The 19743-nt window shown below is 38.7% G+C and overlaps 4 protein-coding genes and 1 pseudogene across 4 annotated transcripts; 4 read left to right on the top strand and 1 right to left on the bottom strand.

The window, feature by feature from the left end:
* The first annotated feature begins 531 nt into the window (after window positions 1-531).
* Window positions 532-4459, top strand: LOC142630256 (receptor-like protein 6; annotated as a pseudogene).
* A 3259-nt stretch (window positions 4460-7718) lies between these two features.
* Window positions 7719-11144, bottom strand: LOC142632285 (RNA polymerase II transcriptional coactivator KIWI-like). Its single transcript, XM_075806719.1, has 4 exons — window positions 10885-11144; window positions 10670-10775; window positions 8083-8105; window positions 7719-8008 (listed from the first exon to the last, which is right to left on the bottom strand). Exons 1-4 carry the CDS (start codon window positions 11050-11052, stop codon window positions 7949-7951), a joined length of 357 nt encoding a protein of 118 aa, XP_075662834.1. The 5' UTR covers window positions 11053-11144; the 3' UTR covers window positions 7719-7948.
* Window positions 11145-12865: 1721 nt separating this feature from the next.
* On the top strand, window positions 12866-13711 carry LOC142632513 (uncharacterized). Its single transcript, XM_075806899.1, has one exon. The coding sequence runs from the start codon at window positions 12866-12868 to the stop codon at window positions 13709-13711; it is 846 nt and encodes a 281-aa protein (XP_075663014.1).
* Window positions 13712-14257: 546 nt separating this feature from the next.
* Window positions 14258-14968, top strand: LOC142632512 (uncharacterized). The gene has a single exon (XM_075806898.1). The coding sequence runs from the start codon at window positions 14258-14260 to the stop codon at window positions 14966-14968; it is 711 nt and encodes a 236-aa protein (XP_075663013.1).
* Window positions 14969-14991: 23 nt separating this feature from the next.
* Window positions 14992-18345, top strand: LOC142632511 (uncharacterized). The gene is made up of 4 exons (XM_075806896.1): window positions 14992-16177; window positions 16950-17258; window positions 17322-17479; window positions 17587-18345. Exons 1-4 carry the CDS (start codon window positions 14992-14994, stop codon window positions 18343-18345), a joined length of 2412 nt encoding a protein of 803 aa, XP_075663011.1.
* The last annotated feature ends 1398 nt before the right edge of the window (window positions 18346-19743 follow it).

The following is a 19743-nucleotide window of genomic DNA, read 5'->3' as shown; positions in this document are numbered from 1 at the left end:
CACCGAAAATTTAAGAAATTCATAGATTCTTCACCATTTTTTTATACATCATATTTCACGGAAAACCGACACTATATATATCACTTGATATGGATATTTGTTGTTTTGGCACACGAGTCAACTATCCTAAGCCTTGGTTAATAAGATTCCAATAGAAAAAAAAATTGTAGGCAGGCAAATTTTTTAGGAATTATTTGTAAAAATCAGTAGCAACTAGCAATAATTGACAACATTGTCTGCTCTAGAGCCACCGTGTTGAATACGAAGCCCTTCAGAAATTATCCTCATTATTCCAATAAAAAAAAGTTGCTGTCATCTACCTCCCATTCTACACTATTGATTTGCCGTGCCAATCCCGAGTGGTGTTTGGTCTTCCAAGACTTCAGCCACAGGTCTAAAAGGCCACTTTCATGGGTCTTTACTCTTCACACTCCAAAACCAAAGATTAATCATCAATAAAGTAAACTATCCTAAGCCTTGGTTAATAAGATTCCAATAAAAAAAAAAAAAAAATTGTAGGCAGGAAAAATGTTTAGGAATGATTTGTAAAATCAGCAGCAATGAGTGACAACAAATCAACAACATTGTGTAAGCTAGAACCACCGTACGTGTTGATTCTGTTGAATATGAAAGTCGTCAGAAATAAATGATGAGGTCCAATTTTTTCTTGAACATCATGAGCTTATCACCATTATTCCAATTGAAGTGAAGTTGCTGTCATCTACCTCCCATTCTACACTGTTACCTGCCGTTGCTGTCATCTACCTCTCATTCTACACTGTTGACTGCTGTGCCAAACCTGAGTGGTTTTTGGTCTACCAAGACTTGAGCCACAGCTCAAAAATGCTATATGTAAATTCCAAAGCTAGAGATTAATATCATCACCTCTTCTATTCTTGATTGTATGAGTGTTTCTTATTACAACCTCCCAATGAAAATTCCATTCTTTTCTTGGTTCTTCTTGATACCAATATGCTCACTTTTTGTCAACTTTCCTGTCTTTGTGGTGTCTGGCCAATGTCGTGGTGATCAGCGATCCTATTTGCTCGATATAAAGAAAAACCTCTTCTTATTCGACAGTACTTTGTCCACAAAACTGGTGCATTGGAATGAAAGTACTGATTGTTGTTCGTGGGAAGGGGTCACCTGCAATGGGGGACTTGTTGTTGGCCTCAACTTGGTCAGAGAATCAATCTATGACAGACTTGACAATTCAAGTAGCCTTTTCTGTCTGCAGTATCTCCAAAATCTAAATTTGGCTTATAACTACTTCAACAATTCTCTAATTCCACCGGAGTTTGGAAATCTAACGAATTTGAGGTATTTAAACCTATCATATGCTGACTTTGGGGGGCAGATTCCCATTGAGATTTCACGTCTCACAAGGTTGTTTTCTCTCGATATGTCTACCTCCAATATGCTGAAACTTGAGAACCCAGATTTAGCTTCATTAGTTCACAACCTTACGTGGCTTACGGAACTTTAGTTGGATGGTGTAAATATATCATCTCAAGGGAATGAGTGGTGCCAGGCCATATCATCTTCACTCCCAAATCTAAGGGCGTTGAGCATGTCAGGTTGTAATCTTCAGGGGCCTCCGGATTCCTCCTTACTGAAGCTTCAGTCTCTCTCAATTATTCGTCTCAATCAGAACAATTTTTTTGCTTAATTTCCAGAATTTTTTTTCCTATTTTAGAAATTTAACATCCTTGTGTCTCAGTTTTTGTGGATTGAATGGACAATTTCTGAAAAAGATCTTCCAGTTTCCAACATTGCGGACGATAGATTTATCATTTAATGAAATTAACGGTTCTTTGCCTGAATTTCATCCAAATGGTTCTCTTCAGTCGCTGATGCTTAGTGGTACAAACTTTTTAGGGGCACTTCTTGATTCTATTGGCAACCTTAAAAGGTTGTCCAAAATAGATCTCTCACTGTGCAACTTCTCTGGATCCCAAATTCCATTGCAAATCTTACTCAATTGGTTCATTTGGACTTATCATCAAACAGTTTCACTGGATCTATCCTAAATTCCATTGCAAATCTTGTTCAAATGGTTCATTTGGACTTATCATCAAACAGCTTCACTGGATCTAGCCTAAATTCCATTGCAAATCTTGTTCAATTGGTTCATTTGGACTTATCATCAAACAGTTTCACTGGATCAATGCCAAACTCCATGACAAATCTTACCCAATTGTTTGATTTGCGCATATCATCAAACAGTTTCACTGGATCTATCCCAAACTTCATGGCAAATCTTACTCAATTGGTTTTTTTTGAAATGTCATCAAACAGCTTCATCGGACCAATTCCAGCATTCAACATGGCAAAGAATCTGATCATGATAGTTCTTTCTGATAATCATTTGACAGGTCAGTTTACTTTCACTCACTGGAAAGAGCTTCCAAGTCTAATGTACCTTCGTTTGTCCAACAACAAATTGTCTGGTCAAATCCATGAATTTTCCAATTCTTCTTTCCTGTTGAGTTACCTCAATTTGAGTAGGAACTATTTGAAAGGACCCATACCCACTTCTATTGGTAAACTCCAACATCTTCACACCCTATTACTTTCTTCAAATAACTTTAATGGCTCCTTTCAACTTAATGTGTTTCAGCAGTTAACAAATCCTATTGAGCTTGATCTTTCTGACAATAGCTTGTTGATTGAATATAATGGAACGAATTCTTCATTATCCCCCTTTCCCCTTATTGAGTCATTGGGATTGGCTTCTCTTAAGTTAAAAACATTTCCTAGTTTCTTGAGAAACCAAACCAGTATATCCCATTTAGACCTTTCTAGTAACCAGATACATGGAGAGATACCCAACTGGATTTGGGAACTTCGTCTTTTTAAGCTAAATCTCTCATATAACTACCTGGAAGAACCTCAACTCAATCTTTCATCATTTGGTATACTAGACCTTCGGTCCAACCAATTCCAAGGGCAACTCCCAACTCCCCTACCATCTTGTTGGTATCTGGACTTGTCATGGAATAATTTTAGCTCTGTTATACCAGCTGGCATTGGTAACTCTCTTTCTCACACTCTTATCTCTTTCAAGCAATAAACTCAATGGGCATATCCCTGAAGCAATATGCAATGCTACATCTCTTCAAATTCTAAATCTGTCTAATAATTCCTTGAGTGGCACAATTCCCCACTGCCTCATTGCAATGAGTGAAACTCTAATGGTTCTAAATCTAAGGAGAAACAACCTCACTGGTAAAATATCAGATATATTTCCAAGCAATTGTGGTTTACAAACTTTGAGTCTCAATAGAAACCTACTAGAAGGGATGGTACCAAATTCTCTTGCCAATTGCATATATTTGGAGTTATTGGACATTGGGAACAACCGGATACAAGATGAGTTCCCATGTCACTTGAAAGACATCCAGTTTGCGCGTCCTTATCTTGAGATCAAACAAATTTTATGGTTCTATTGGTTGTGGGGGGCTGAATGCAACTTGGTTGATGCTTCAAATTGTAGACCTTGCTTCAAACAACTTTAGTGGTAAGTTATCAATAAAATCCTTCGCTAACTCACAGGCAATGATAGCTAATAATGAAGTCCAGTTAGAGCTCAATTACCTCCATTATGTGGCTAATGTAGATACGAATTCCATGCCTGAATTCCATAAAGGGCCCTTCATTGAAAAGATCAGTATCAAGATGCAATAGCAATTTTCATTGAGGGTCTAGAGAGGGAGTTGGTGAAGATTTTGACCCTTGTCACTTCAATTGACCTTTCATGCAACAATCTTGATGGGCCAATACCAGAAGAAATATAAGTACTTAAATCGTTGTATCTTCTCAACTTGTCACACAATGCTTTCACAGGCCGAATCCCACCATCTCTAGGAAAATTAATTAAACTTGAGGCATTGGACTTGTCAAGCAACAAGCTTACCGGTGGGATACCTATGCAACTTGCAGATAGTCTCATTTTCCTATCAGTCTTAAACCTTTCGTTTAATCAATTGGTTGGGCCAATTCCATATATCAAGCAATTTACTACATTTTCAGAAGGTTCCTATGAAGGGAACAAAGGATTATGTGGGCACCCTTTGAAGGCAGAATGCGGATCTTCAGACAGAAGACCGCCAGCTCCATTTGAAGATATTCACTCAAAATCTAGGCCTTTGATTGACTGGAATTACCTGTGTGTTGAACTGGGTTTTGTTTTTGGCTTTGGGATGGTCGTTGGGCCGCTTGTGCTTTGGAAGAGGTGGAGGATACGGTATTACAAACACGCTGATGACATTTTTTTCAGGATCTTTCCTCAGCTGTACCTTAGGTGGGAAAAAAACCATCAAGTCCAACGACATAGGATTCGAATGCAGAGGCACTAATGTTTATTGGATGCGAGCTTTGTCAGTTAAGATGCTCGAACTATTTCATATTCGCACTGAACACTATTGAAAAATTGTATCAAACGAACACGAAGCATTGATGCAATGGCTCTTACACATTCAAATGCACGTTTTGTGGAAGAGAATAGGGCACTTCGAACATCAAATGGCTCTTCGAACATAATTTTTTTTTTTTTAATTTTTAAAAGGGACTCCTATGGACATACCCATCATTTTGATGAGAAGTTCATTTTTTTTCCCATTTTAATTATGGCATGCTTCTTGATTTGCAGTGGTCAGTGGAAGTTTTACTCCTCTCAAGCAATTTCGTCACCTTGATGTTCCATGACATCAACAGTAAGGTTGCTTGGCTCTGTAACATGTGATGCGGAAGAACGTGTTGGAGACAGTGGAGTTGTTAATTATCCTTAATTTAATAATTTTTCATGCAACAGCTTTTTATTTATTACCTTTATTAGTATTGTTGTTAAAGTAAGGGACATGAGATTGAATGTTTGCCCATGCCAAGAATGAATTTCTGGCTGTATAGCAGTTATTAGGCAATGAATTTTCTGAAATTTGGGGAGCTCGTCCATGTTTTCATCTTTTGATGCAAAGTACTGGTCTTCATTAAGCTCCATTGGTAAGTCAAGTCTGTTGCTTGCACTGTTTACTTGATGTGTTAATTATTCTCTATTTTATTGGGTGAATTTCACTTCTTTTTTTCTTGGTCTGCTTTGGCTCCTAATCTTGAGCCCGCTTTTCTTGGCCTCAAACTTGCCTTTTTGTAGGGGTCCTTGCCTTTTCAAATACTTAGGAGTTAGGCCTTGCCCTTTTTTGCGTCAAGAATTCAAAAAAAGTATTGAACTAATTCACTAAGAATAAAATATTCTCACAATTTTCTATTCATACAACATGCCTTTTGAATTCTAAAAACTCAAGAATTGTGGGAGGAAAAGGGTAGACATTAAGGAGTAGTAATTAGGGGTATTCATGAAACGGCTTGGACCGCACCTAAACCGACCAAAATCACCATCAAATGGAGTAATCGCACCGTGCCGCAGGTGGAGGTGAAAAAACCGCACAACACCATGCAATATGGTTTGACTTGCAGTTCATCTTTAAGAAAATTACACAACCACACCCATATATGTATGTGAGTGTCTATTTTATTTTATATTCAATATTATTTCGTAAAATTTAACATATGTTAAATATATTTAGTATATATTTGTAATATATATGAAAACCGACCAAAATGCACTGCATCACACAGTGTTTGTTCTATGAAAGTGCAATGTGTTAAGGGTTTTGGGAAAAATGCACCGTGCAGAGCGTCATGCAATCATGTTTGTACCCCTGCATTATTTAGTTGATACATTAATTATTCTTCATTTTAGAGGTAATAGATATTTTAATGAAAGGATTTAATTGTGTAGTTAAGTGGGTTTTGTGGGTTTGGTTGTGACTGGCGGTTTGGTGGCTGTGTTGGTGGTGGTTCGGTAGCCGCGGTTGTGGTTGCCGTAGGCTGTGTTGGTGGTTGTGGCTGTATTGGTGGTGGTTTTTTTTTTTTTTTTTTTTTGCTGTGGACTGGGGTTGCCGTATGGAGTTTGTTGCTGGTGGAGTGGTGGTGGAGGTGGATGTGGCTAGTTGAAAGTTTGTTGTGAGTGATTTTTTTTTTTTTTTGGGTGTTGCTGCCTTTCTGGGAATGGCTAGTACGAGAGTCTTAGACTAAAAAAATTTTGGGTTATAACTTGAGTGTTAGATACTCGATTTCCACGTAAATATCACGTGAAAAAGATATGATCAGATCATGAAAATTGACCCATAAAGACTCGATTTTTAGGCCAAAATCGACTCTTTTAAACTCGAAATGTTAGTAAAAAATATAGTTTTGTGACAGTACCTCCTAATTATATTGTTTAAAAATTATTATTCATTTGCTATTTTGGCTAGATTTTGGTGTTTGAGAAGGTAAGTGTGAGATGAAATTGTAAATTTCAGTGAGTGATCCTCGGGTTTTTTTTTTTTTTTGTTGGTTAATATCAGTTTTTTTTTTTTTCTTTAAATTCCGAAAATTATTATTAAAAAAAAAAAAACCAAAATTATGTCATTTTGACTCAATTAACATCATGACATAATTGGAGTTTTATAGAGTACTAAATTGACAACAATTAAAAGTTAGAGGACTGAAATGAAAAAAACTGAAAAGTAGATATTCAGTTTTCCATTTTTACCTCCTTTTTTTTAATGTTTTTTTTAGAGCAATTTCAATTGATACTTCACAGTAAAACTTTGTCTCAACTGGTTTTCTAAAATTATACAGGAAAAAACCTAGACTTTTGGAGTTCGCTGAGTGTTATAAAAAAAGTTACGTATATAAAAAAAAATAAAAAAAAAATAAAAACATTTCCTTTAAGGAAGCATAATAAATGAGTTGGGTGTTCTGCAGAAATTCTTTATACTATTATTTTTTTGAGCATATTGCATACTCTTATTGATGGGAGCCAGACATTGTATAACTCATTAACTGTACCTTACATCCATATTCTTTTAGGCCAACCATGAATTTTCAACATATTAATCACTAATCAGTCTATCAGACTTTCAGTATATCATTCTTCATTGTTCCATTCTATTCAAAGCCCCACTCTATTATTTCCATATTTAACACATTATCACCAATCTACTTGCCATGCAATTGACTATAACTGCTATAGAAATGTATTGTTACAAGATAAGCTAAATTTAAAATTTGTCATATTTTTTTAGAACATTTATCTCACAAAATATGCAAAAATGCATGACACAAAACAAATATGCAAAAATAAAAATCATTACCAAAAACCAATTTGGCAATATATAATGTCAAACTAAAAGATATAACACATTCCCATTAAAAAGTGAACATACCTGGACCTATTTTTTTGGTAATGGGGGTGTCCAAAACTCTCTTTAAATACCTAACTATTCTCTCAATATGTATAATCCTGTCCCACACACCGAGTATTACAAGGGATCTCATGGGAGTAACCCAAGTTGCTGTCTAAGATTCTAACGGGGTGAGGGGATGTTTGGAAGAGTAGTTTAAATTATGTTGTTTGAGTGTTTTTGATATATGTGTAAGTACAAAGTGTGTAGAAATGTATATAATGTTGTTTAAAACGTGTAAAAATGTGTTAAAACTATTGTGCCAAACACCCTCTAAATATTTCAAACCTAAGGCTGAGACCTTTGGAACCACCAGACCAACCCCTTAGGGTTGTATGGACTTCTAATAAATCATGAGATTATAATAGCCTGAATTCCCAAGAATCCAAATAATGTTTAAACACTAATTAAACTTTTTAAACTTACTCCTTCAACCATTAAACATAGATAAACTATTCATTGAAATAGTTGATTAAGTAATTACATACATCAGTCAAAGGTTCACTTCCATTACATCCAACCATAAAGTTGGCAACCACAATCCAAGTTATCATCCCCAGGCAAGCACAAAACATCAATACTTCATCCAAAGTTTCTGGTCGCCAAAAACAAAAGAACCCTACAGGCTAACATTTTCTCCTAATATCAACAAAACCCCCCTAAGAACTCTCATTAACAGCCTTGTCAATTTCTTCAACATGATCTCGGAGTACATTCCACTGCACAAGAAAGAATCAATGAGTGAATTGCCTTCATAAACCACTAAACTAAGCAAAAGCACAGTGACACATACCTGATCCATGGTAAGTGAGATTCCTGAAAACAAGTACAAGAACATCAATGTGGGTCGTAGTTTTTTCAACAGGAAAACACAAAAGTACTTAAGACAACTCACAACTTATTAAAAAGAGACATAATGCAGCAAAGGCCATTTGAAAGGAAGATGTGTTGTACTCAATGTGTTAGACAAAAAGTATGAAAAAGCCTTTTTTAACTCAAAAAGTTTTTTTTTTTCCTTGCTTTACAAGCAATCTTAAATTTTATTAGGCTCTCCAAAAGAGAGAAGTATGTATTTCCTAGATGCTAATCATGTGTAAAACAATTTGGAATAGTAAAAAAAGTGTCTTTATTTCTTGATTAATATTAATGAATACTTGCCTCAAGAGTAAAAGACCGACCAAAACACAAATCGGTCACAAATCCCAATCACTAAAAGAAAACAAAACAAAAAGGAACAACCCTAAATTAAGATTGGCTACTCACAAGGTCTGTGACTTTTTCATAGAAAGCAAGTTATAATTATTGGCTGACATTGTCATTCAACAGGGTCAGGTGACAAGATGAAATACCTGACTTATTTTTTTTTTTCCCCTGAAAACCAATAAAATTAATTGGAAGAAATATGGAAAGACAACCCATGATGAAAATGGGAAGTACACTAGAGGGATGAAAGAAAAATGACACTCCCCCCACCCCCTACCCAGTAAAAACAACATTGAAGTCCCAATAACTGAGTCTAATTAGAGGAAGTCAACAAAGAATTACTAGGGTGCTCCTTGCCAACTCGATGTATGAATTCAAAACCTGATGCTATTGGATTGGAGGCTCAAATGGAAAATAGAAATAAAGGCCAATGCCTTAAGAATGAAAAAATAAAAAAGATCTGTACACTTTCATGATAATTATTGATCAGAACCAGCAGTGATCTCCTCTAAGATTATGCTAGAGTTGAGCAATACTATGAAATGCTCAGGAGATATAGATACTGAAAGTACAATGTACTACAATATGTTCTGGAAGATGGTAAGCTTGATTGAATGTAAAAACACTGATATATCATGATATAATAGAAGTTTTCATGGTCTCTGTAATTGGTTTACTATTTTTATTTATAAATTTTCCAAGATATGTAATATGAGAGCGGTTTTTAAACATATAAGAATTGGTGCCAAGGAACAACATACTACCAACAATGGTAAATGTTGAGATCAAAAGGAGGAACATCTATAGGAATAAGAAGACATTCTGCCATTTTTTTTCTTTTTTATGAATGAAAAAACTTCATTGATCAAAATACAGTACAAGCTGCATAAGCAGCAAACACAAACTTGAGTCCAGGCTAAGCAACAAACACAAACTTGAGTCCAGACTAACCAACAAACACAAACTTGAGTCCAGACTAACCAACAAGAAAATGTTAAACTGCCCTCAAAACCCCGAACAAACCCAAGTAGAAAATAACACCAAGCTGCAAAGGGCACCTACCACATAGAACAAGAACAAAGCAAGAAACCGGCAAAATAAAGCCGGACCCACAACTCAGCCTACAGAAGCAAAACCATACCTAACATTAAAATACAACAGCTACTTGAGCAGCACATCTAAAAGAATACTCCAAATTCAGCAAAGAATTCTATTCCAAGATGAAATTCTGAATTTCTTCTTAGCTGTTACTCTTCCTCAAACATCTTGCACAATTGAGTTAACTATTTCTACAATTCTACTTCAGTTCTATCTCTCCCATTATGTATTGTCGCAATCCTATCTGTCCAAATATGATAAATTTAAACAACCCACGCTAATTTACTTATTAGAGTTTGCAAGCTATCATCCTTAAGGTTGTTCAACCAATTTAGCTCATCACTTCAGCTGTCAACCTACCTATGAGCCTATCACAACAACATTTGATCAAAAATTCCCTCCACATTCTCCTGGTAACAGAACATTAGAAAAAGATATGATCTCTTGATTACATTTTGTTTATACCAAAAAAAAAAAAAAAGCATGTCACCCTTTTAACCCCATGTAGCCATTCTATCCCTTGTGACTAATTGATCTTTAATGGTCGCAGAAGGCCAAGCGCATTGCCCATTACACAATCTGATAAAGCCATTCTAACATTATTAGAAAAAGGATAGAGTTGGCTCAACGGATACTCTTTTTTTTCAATAAGTCAATTGTTACAGCAAGTGAGCACTCTTTGTAAAGGAGGTCAAGTAATTCTACTGAGCTACAAGACTCCATTTTGTTCACCAAATTAACACCAGTTACCACAACTTGATGAAGTGGTCGGCCATCAGTGATGAACAATTACTTCCACATGAACCCAACACTTTTTCTCCACCACTCAGAATCAAGCACCTCAAAGTTACGGCACAGAAGTTGTGTCCCTATACTTTCTACTAAATTAAGAGAAAACCCATCACACAAAACAGTATTGAAAACCCTAAGCAGTACCCAAATTTATAGGAAAGCATATAAAAGTGTCAATCTGGACATAAATAACCAACAGTAACAAACAAACAGAATCCAACACAAACCCAGTTCAACAAAACCAAATATTAAAACATTAATCCTAAAATGACAATAAAGAAAGGGACCTTTTTTGCCAGGGAGTTGCTTGCCATCTTTGTTGTAATACTCACGAATGTCCACAACAACCTTGCCTTGCCAAGTCCTCACCGTCACTCTCCTATTCCTCGATATCTAAACAAACACATTATTTCAAAAACAAAAGCAATTTAGATTACAAACCCTAGAAATATATACATACACAGAAAGATAGATACAGAGGTAGAGAGAGAGAGACAGGAACCTCGCAAACGACGATGTTGTCAGCAGAGTCATCGTCAGAGTCCTTCTTAGAGTTGGAGTTGGAGTTGGAGTTGAAGGTTCTCTTCTTAGGGGGCGCTTGGCCTTCAAACTCGCCTTCCGATGCGTACTCCTCCTCCTCCTTTCTCTTTCCCCTAAACCCCGAAGCCATTTCTCTCTCTCTCTCTCTCTCTCTCTCTCTTTCTCTTTCTTCTGATTCTTTCTCTCTTTCTCTGTTTCTCTGTTCTGTGTGTGTGAAGAAATGGAAAATGAAATAAAATTATCAGATATTTATTAACTTTGTAAAAAGTAATAAATGGCGGAAACCCAACCCTCGAAAATTAAATCGAAACCCTTTTGCGCCAATTAAACCTAACAATCGACTTTGGGCTTTTTGTTTGTTTCCAACTCAGTGTTGGGTTTGGGCTTAAAAACCCAAATATTTGTAATTAGGGATAATTGTTTGGCCCTTGCTGTGTATGGTGATGTCGTTAGACCACCAACACAGACACAGAGAATAAAATTAAGTAACGCAACAATGAATAAAATCATGTCTCTTGGAAAAAGGTATGTTTATTTACCAAGAGATGTATCTTATTTGAAAGACACACTACTTTCGTAAATAACTAATTTTAATGCTTAATTAATTCTCTGCGGTTGGTTGGTGAAGCAACACCATTTACCAAGTAGGTGTTATTATGATGTGATCACCTATTACTATTATATGCTAGCAATAATTATGGTCCGCTTGATAAGAGTTTTTTAGTAACGTTATTTAAATGATGTGGAAATACATGTAAGTTAAAAAGTATTGTAAAAATACGTGTTATGGTGTTTAATTACTGAAAAATGTTATTTAAACAATAGTGCCAAATGGACCCTTAGTTTATCCCACATATAAGTAGTCTTTCCATTTTTATTTTTTTTTTTGAGAGACCTTTTCGGTTTAAAGTGATTACTTTTAGTTTATATTGTTGATGACATGTCAATTTTAAATATGTTTTCATGTTATCTAAGGGATTAAAAACCAACACTAATAGGGATTTCTTTTTTAAGAAGAAAGACATTAATTCATTTAATCAGAGGGGAAAAATCAGCCTGAACAACACTAAGGGTCCGTTTGGATAGAACTTATTTTGCTGAAACTGAAAACTGAAAACTGAAAACACTGTAGCAAAATAATTTTTAAATATATGAATAGTTTTGTGGGACCCATTTTTAATGAAAAAATTGTTAAAAAGTGAAATTTGTGGGACCCATGAATAGTGCATTTGTGCACTGTTCATAGCTGAAAAGTCAAAATAAGCTGCTGGGTAAAAAAAAAAAAAAAAAAAAAGCAAAAACGTAGACGCACAAACGGCGGATCCAAACGCCCTCTGAAACGGATTTGAGTACTTCACATTCACATCCAACCATGCTTAAAAAAATGAATTATTGGTCACATATGCTATGCATGTGTTTAAATTTTTCCCTTTTTTTGATTCAATTTTTTCATTCTTCCTTATATAAGGGTGTGGAAACCTATAGAAAAATTACAATAGAAAATGGAAGTAAAACCAAGAAAAACACTACTTAATATTAACGATTCACAATTTAAATGAAAATCAAACTACAAAGTAGTGCAATAACAATGTGCAAGAGAAGTAAAAATAAAGAATACATTTGCCCTCAAGATTCTTTATCAATTCAGTCCACTCTAGAACAGTGCAATTGATGCTAGGCACAATGTTAAAATCATGCTAATTTTATTGTATCTTTCAACAGCAAAAGAACTAGTAACTCCATATCAACTAATTGAACTGCCTTAGCCCCTGTTGCCCAGTCGCTAGGAAAGTCTCCATCTGGAAACTTCGCCTAGGCAATGGCACTGTCGTCCCTTCTTGCTGAAGGAGACTTAGTCCCTTGCGATAACAAAGTTATCTCAAGGCTAGTGGGTCTTTTCTCAGGGGTCTGGGAAACAAGTAGGATAGTTTCTAAGCGCTGCGATGACACCAATGGAGGACATTACTAAACATTGGAGTTCGCTCTCTCTCTCTGAAAAAGAGGGATCAGGACTACGACTGAGAAAGGAGCAAGCCATTACGGAGTTTGCCATTGCTGCCAGATTCCTCACTAAGCGCCCCCTCAACATCGAAGCCATCGCCAACACCTTCACTCCCCTGTGGAGAACCAAATCAGGTTTCAAAATTAAAAATCTTGGCAATCATATGATTCTCTTTTCCTTTGACAACATAGGAGAAGTAGATAGAATTCTTAATTCGGAGCCTTGGTCCTTCGACAAGCACCTAATGGTGCTCACACACTATGATAAGGATACTTCCCTAAACCCATTAGACTTCAATAGGGTCTTTTTCTGGGTTCAAGTCTTTGATATTCCAGTTAGATACCGAAATAGAGAAGTAGCTGAACAGATCTGTGAAGTCCTGGGATCTGTCATCCACCCTCCTGATGCACCGGACAGTGACGGAGGCAGCTTCATCAGGGTTAGGGTGCAAATTGACATTTCCCTCCCCCTCTGCAGGGGCAGACTGATCTCCCTAGAAGACGGGAAAGAACACTGGGTATCCTTTAAATATGAGCGTTTACTCAACTTGTGCTACTGGTGTGGGCTCCTTACCCATGAGGATAAGAATTGCAATAAATGGATTGATAGTGAAGGTTCACTACAGCAAAAAGATCAGCAATTTGGCCCCTGGCTAAGGGCCCTACCCTACCAAGCTTCGCGAAGAAATGTCATAAATGTACCTGGTTTTTTTGCGAAGAAAAACAAAGAATGCCCAGTCCTCTACTCTCCTGGTACGCAGCCCCCCACCGCCCACGGCGGGCCCTGAAATGGCCTCGATGCACACCCCTCCCCCTCTGTCAACATTTAATGTGAAAGACTTCAACAAGTCTAATCCCGAGAAAGATGGGGACCTGCAGACTAATTCAAACTTGAAAGTTGACCCCACCACAAAATTTCCCCCCTCTAAGGACTTTGAGGAACTGATCACAGAGATAGACCAGGATATCTCACGCTTTGACCAACCCGTGGCCCCCCAAATGGATGCCAATGGGCCTTCCACTATTTCGGTCCCAGGCCCAACCTCTCCCTCTTTACGAACCCAACCCAACAAATCCTTGGCCCTCCAAGACATTACTAACCTAACTCAGACCCCACCCCTAATCCCCACCCAAGGAGAGAAGAAATGGACTCGCATTCAAAGGCCCTCAATTCTCTCAGAGGACGTGTCGTTAGGTATTGTTCTGGGCAAACGTCTCCTCCCATCCTCCCTCGAAGACTATCTCCCAGAAAAGCGCAGAGCCTTTCACGACGCAATCATAAATGAAAACTTCTCCTCACCGGCGGCGGCTGCACCCCAGCCCCGCCGAGCCCAATGAGTTGGCTTTGTTGGAACGTGCGTGGGCTTGGGAACCGACGCACCGTTCGAAAACTCGGATCTCTGGTTCGAGCACAAGATCCCAATGCTCTTTTCTTGGCCGAGACTTGGTCAGGGGAAGATTTTTTGAAAAGACTCTGTAGGGAGCTTTTGTTTGATCATTTTTGGATAGTCCCTCAAGTAAATAGAACGGGATGTCTAGCTCTGTTTTGGAAAAATTCAGTTCACATTGAGGTAATCTCTTCCTCCCCCAATCATATTGACACCATTGTTGGTAGTAAGCCTGAAACCAAATGGAGGTTTACAAGTATTTACGGATTCGCAGAAGCAGCCAGGAAGCACGAAACTTGGTCCATGATCAGATCGCTCCACCACTCTATCTCCCTCCCTTGGCTCTGCACAGGGGACTTCAATGAAATACTGTGGTCTCATGAAAAACTTGGTCTCGCTTCGAGACCGGAAGGAGGTATGAAACTCTTCCGGGATGTCCTGGACGAGTGTGGTCTCAAGGACTTTGGGTATGCAGGAGAGAAGTTTACTTGGAAGGGTAAGAGGCAGGGGGTATGGTTTTTGAGAGGCTCGACAGGGCAGTTGCAAACAATCAGTGGTCCTTCCTTAACCCGGGCTCCTCGATATTCCATCTCCATTCCCTCTCTTCGGACCACAAACCAATTGTCATCAATCCGGAAGGCATCTTTCCAAGGCTAAACAGACCTTTCAAGTTTGAAAAAATGTGGCTCAGTGATGGGGGCTGCAGCCAGACTGTGAAGGACGCTTGGGGTCACCCCTCTACCAAAGCTTCAATGGCGTTGGTTGCTGGTAAGCTTAAAAACTGCGGTGAAAAACTCCTGTCTTGGAGTCGTCAATCTTTTGGAAACATTAAAAAAGCAATTGAATTGAAATCGAAGAGGCTTAACAAAGCAGAATTGGAAGCTGCAAAAGGAAAGGGGGAGGCAAACTTAATCGGGAACTTGAAAGCAGAGCTCAATGATCTCCTGGACAAAGAAAGCCAAATGTGGCGCCAGCGGTCTAGGGCTCTCTTTCTGAAGGAGGGGGATCGTAACACAAGGTATTTCCATAGTAAAGCCTCCAAAAGATTCTGTAGGAATAGAATGTTGGGTTTAAGAAACGAATCAAATGTGTGGTGCACGGATGACTCCCAGATTAAAGAGATTTCAATCCAATATTATCAAACTCTATTTGCCACCTCCCACCCCACTGAATTCGATGCAATTTTGGAGACTGTCTTCCCCTCAGTTACTCAAGAAATGAATGCTCAACTACTTAGGCCTTTCACACGGGAGAAAATTGAGATTGCCATCAAGCAAATGGAACCCATCATGGCTCCGGGCCCCGACGGTATGCCCCCTCTGTTTTATCAATCTTTTTGGTCTCTGGTTGGTGATAAGGTTTGCTCTGCAGTTCTAGATTGTTTAAATAATTGTAAAATTCCTCATGAGATAAATCATACCAACATTACCTTGATCCCAAAAGTAAAATCCCCAGAAAACATCACTGAGTTCAGGCCCATCAGTCTATGCAACGTGATCTATAAGCTAGTCTCAAAAGTCCTAGCTAACAGACTTAAGGTTGTTCTGCCTGCAATAGTTTCCGAGAACCAAAGTGCTTTTCAAGCTGGTAGGGTCATCACAGACAACGTGCTCATGGCCTTTGAAACTCTCCACTATATGAAAAACCACCAATCCGGCAAGTCGGGGTTCATGGCATTGAAATTAGATATGAACAAGGCATACGATCGTGTTGAATGGTTGTATCTTGAGAAGATCATGAGGAAGATGGGTTTTGATGAAAAGTGGGTTGCTCTAATGATGGAATGCACCACCTCGGTGAGCTACTCCATTCTTATTAACGGTGTTCCTACAGACGTGATTCACCCCTCGAGAGGCATTAGACAAGGTGATCCACTCTCCCCCTATCTGTTTCTCTTGTGCACCGAAGGCCTCCATAGCCTACTACACCAAGCAGATATAGCAGGCCATATCCGTGGGGTTTCCATTTGCAAAAAAGGTCCAAGACTCACTCACTTGTTTTTTGCCGACGACAGCTTAATCTTCTGCCGTGCTTCCATGGTAGAATGCCAAAAAATCCAGTCCCTTCTTTCCTGCTATGAGAAAGCTTCAGGGCAGCTCCTAAATATGCAAAAAAACGGGTCTTTTCTTTAGTAAGTCCACCCACCCAAACATCCTTAATCAGATAAAAGCCACTCTCGGTGTCCAAGAAGTGAAGCAACGTGAGAAATACCTAGGCTTACCTTCCCTAATTGGAAAAAACAAGAGGGCAAGTTTCAAGTACATTAAGGAAAGAATTTGGGCAAAACTTCAAGGCTGGAAAGAACAGCTCCTTTCTCAAGCAGGCAGGGAAGTGCTTCTCAAAGCGGTCATCCAAGCAATTCCGACCTACGCCATGAGCTGATTCAAACTCCCAATCACCCTCTGCAATGAAATCGAATCCTTGATTAAGAAATTCTGGTGGGGCCAGAGGGGTGAGCAAAGGAAAATCCACTGGGCCAAATGGAACACTCTGTGTAAGCCAAAGTCTCTAGGCGGCTTGGGTTTTAGAGACTTACAGAAGTTTAACGATGCATTACTAGGGAAACAAGTCTGGCGCCTGCTAACAAATGAGGACTCCCTGTTTTACAGATTTTTCAAAGCAAAGTTTTTTCCTTCAGGTAGCATTCTTGAGGCTAAAGAAGGTAAGGGATCCTTTGCTTGGAAAAGCATCCTAAAGGGCAGAGAGATAATCCAAAAAGGCTTGCTTTGGCGAGTGGGAAATGGTTCATCAATTCGGATTTTCCATGACAACTGGCTGCCGGATCCCAGTATCAAGAAAATCCTTTCAAAACCTCTCTTGCTAGACAGCCAGGACATGGTCTCATCCCTTATTGACTGGGAGAAGCATTGCTGGTCCCGGGATGTAATTGACGCGAACTTCTCTCCACGAGAAGCTACCACAATCAAGGCCATACCTCTCAGCTTGAGTAATTGCGCGGATGTAAGGACCTGACCTCTAAACATTGATGGCATATACTCTGTAAAATCAGGTTACCAACAGCTACTAGACCTGGAACTAAATGAGCAACCAAGCACCTCGGACCTATCCAGTACCAAGCAGCTATGGAATGGCATTTGGAAATTGAGAGTTCCTAATAGAGTTAAGACTTTAATTTGGAGAACGAGCACAAACTCACTACCATCGAAGGCAAATCTCAAAAAAGGAAAATTTTAGCTGATGCAACGTGCTCAAGTTGCGGCTTGGAACCAGAAACCACAATGCATGCGATTTGGTCGTGTCCCTCCCTAATGCAGGTTTGGAGTGTCAATTTTGGCTGGTTGCTTAGCGAAGCAGGTAAGGCGACATGTTTTCTTGATGTGTTGAAACTGTGCTCGGAGAGGAGTAATTTAGTAGACATGCTGGCTATGACAGTTGCCCAGATTTGGACTAGGCGCAACAAACTCCGTGTTGGTGATGATGTTCCCCCTCTGGGTTTGATCAACCAGCTAGCTTTGGTCAGTCTCCAGGAATTCCATCAGTCCTCCCTAAACCCCCCAAAAGCCCCCCTTCCCCCAAAGGACTCTAAATGGCTACCTCCTCCTACTAATTGGGTGAAAGTCAACTTTGATGGAGCCACTTTCGGTACCTCCAGCTCAGCAGGCTTGGGAGTGATAATTCGAAACGACTTGGGTCTAGTTATGGCTGCTTTTACACAACCCATTCCACTGCCTACATCAGTAGAGATGGTGGACGTGTTGGCAGCCCGGAGTGCCCTATGTTTTGCAAAGGATCTAGGCTTTACTAAGCTAGTAGTGGAAGGAGACTCAAAGATTGCTATCCAAGCTCTTACAAATGATAGTCTTTCTTCTTCCTGCTTTGGGCACATTATCAAGGATATCAAGAGGTTGTCTTCAACACTTGAAAGTGTTATTTTCAGTCATACTCGTAGGCAGGGCAATGAAGTTGCCCACGGCATGGCTAGAATGGCATGTAATTTTTCTCTTTTCCAATCCTGGATGGAGGATGTTCCTTCAGGGGTGAAAGCTGTGTACCTCTCTGAAATTCCTCAATGATATTCTCCCCCCTCTTTCTGTGAGGGTGGCTTCTCAAAAAAAAAAAGAACTAGTAACTCCACCAATGACTTGAATGGATCCTATACCAATGATCAGCAATAACTCGAATGGAATACACTAGCATACCATTAGATTGAAATAGCCCAAAATTCCTCGAATATGAGGATTCAAACTTCATATTTTCATTAAACAATGCAAAAATATACACATCCAAATCCGAATTTGGCCTTAATGGTGTCACTTTATTTTGAGCAACTATGTTAATCGAATTGCCATTATACATAGCTGCATTATCAAGTGTAGCCCCAACTTCACTTATGAATCCATATGACCTTTACCAAATTCAAATGCTCAATCATTGGCAAAAAAGTATCTTATTCTTCCCCCTATGGAAAATGTTTGTCATACTTGTTCTGCCACATATTTTAAAGTTGTTATGCATACTAAATGAAAAATGATACATTTTCGTCCCTTATCATCATCAAAGTATCAAGAGTAAGCAAAAGTAATTCCATGAAAGGGTATTTAGTTCTCCAATTTGGCTACCGCCTTAGCATTATCTCAAGAAGAGACAACCAAAGTTGCTATTTCCCAAAGGTGGGTGGTACCTCTCATGGTTGAGGAATAAGAAGAAGAAGTGCAGGCCAACATTATTTCTGTATGCCTTGTTGAAAAAGAAGATTGGTGACAAGCGATCGTTGAGTACCTTCAACATGGAAGACTCCTAGATGATATACACCATAGGACTGAAATTCAACGAAGGGTTGCTCAACATCAGTGTTTCAAGTACCTTCAAGGTGGAATAAAAAAGATCAATGCGGACTTAAAACCTTTTACTGATACTAAAGCTCACTTCGCTAATGCAAAGTGATCTTATACGGACTTTGACATACAAAACCCAAAAACAATCAACCTTAACGGAGCTACCACACGCGGCCACAAGCTTCCGAGATTGCAACCTCCTTCTTCAGAAGAAAATCTCACAACACGTCTAAACAAAAAAACAAAAAAATACAAGAAAAGAAAGGTGAAAGAAGAATGGCTGAAGGGACTCAAGTTCTAAGCCTATAAACCAATCAAAGGCATTCCCTTTGAGTGAATGGACAAATTGCTTTATAAGGAGGCCTCCTTGAGTCCCTGCGTTCTCACAAGTTTCTACAAAGTGAGCAATGTGTTGCTTAGGATTTCCTTTGCCATCAAATTGCAAGAACTTAGGAGGTTGATACCCATTTGGCATTCTCATGTTGTCAATGCGCTTTGTGTAGGGTTTTGAATATGTCAAAGAACTTGTCGAAGAACCTTCATATTGTGCCTAGATGGTATTTGTTATCATGTCTTACAATTGTTGGACTAATAAATGTAGACACCACATTTTGTAGCTACTAATAAATTTTGGTC

This window comes from Castanea sativa, chromosome 4 (genome assembly GCF_040712315.1).
Source record: "Castanea sativa cultivar Marrone di Chiusa Pesio chromosome 4, ASM4071231v1".
Taxonomy (NCBI): Eukaryota; Viridiplantae; Streptophyta; class Magnoliopsida; order Fagales; family Fagaceae; genus Castanea; species Castanea sativa.
The sequence above is the reverse complement of the archived record's forward strand: the minus strand, read 5'-3'. Positions and strand labels throughout refer to the sequence as shown.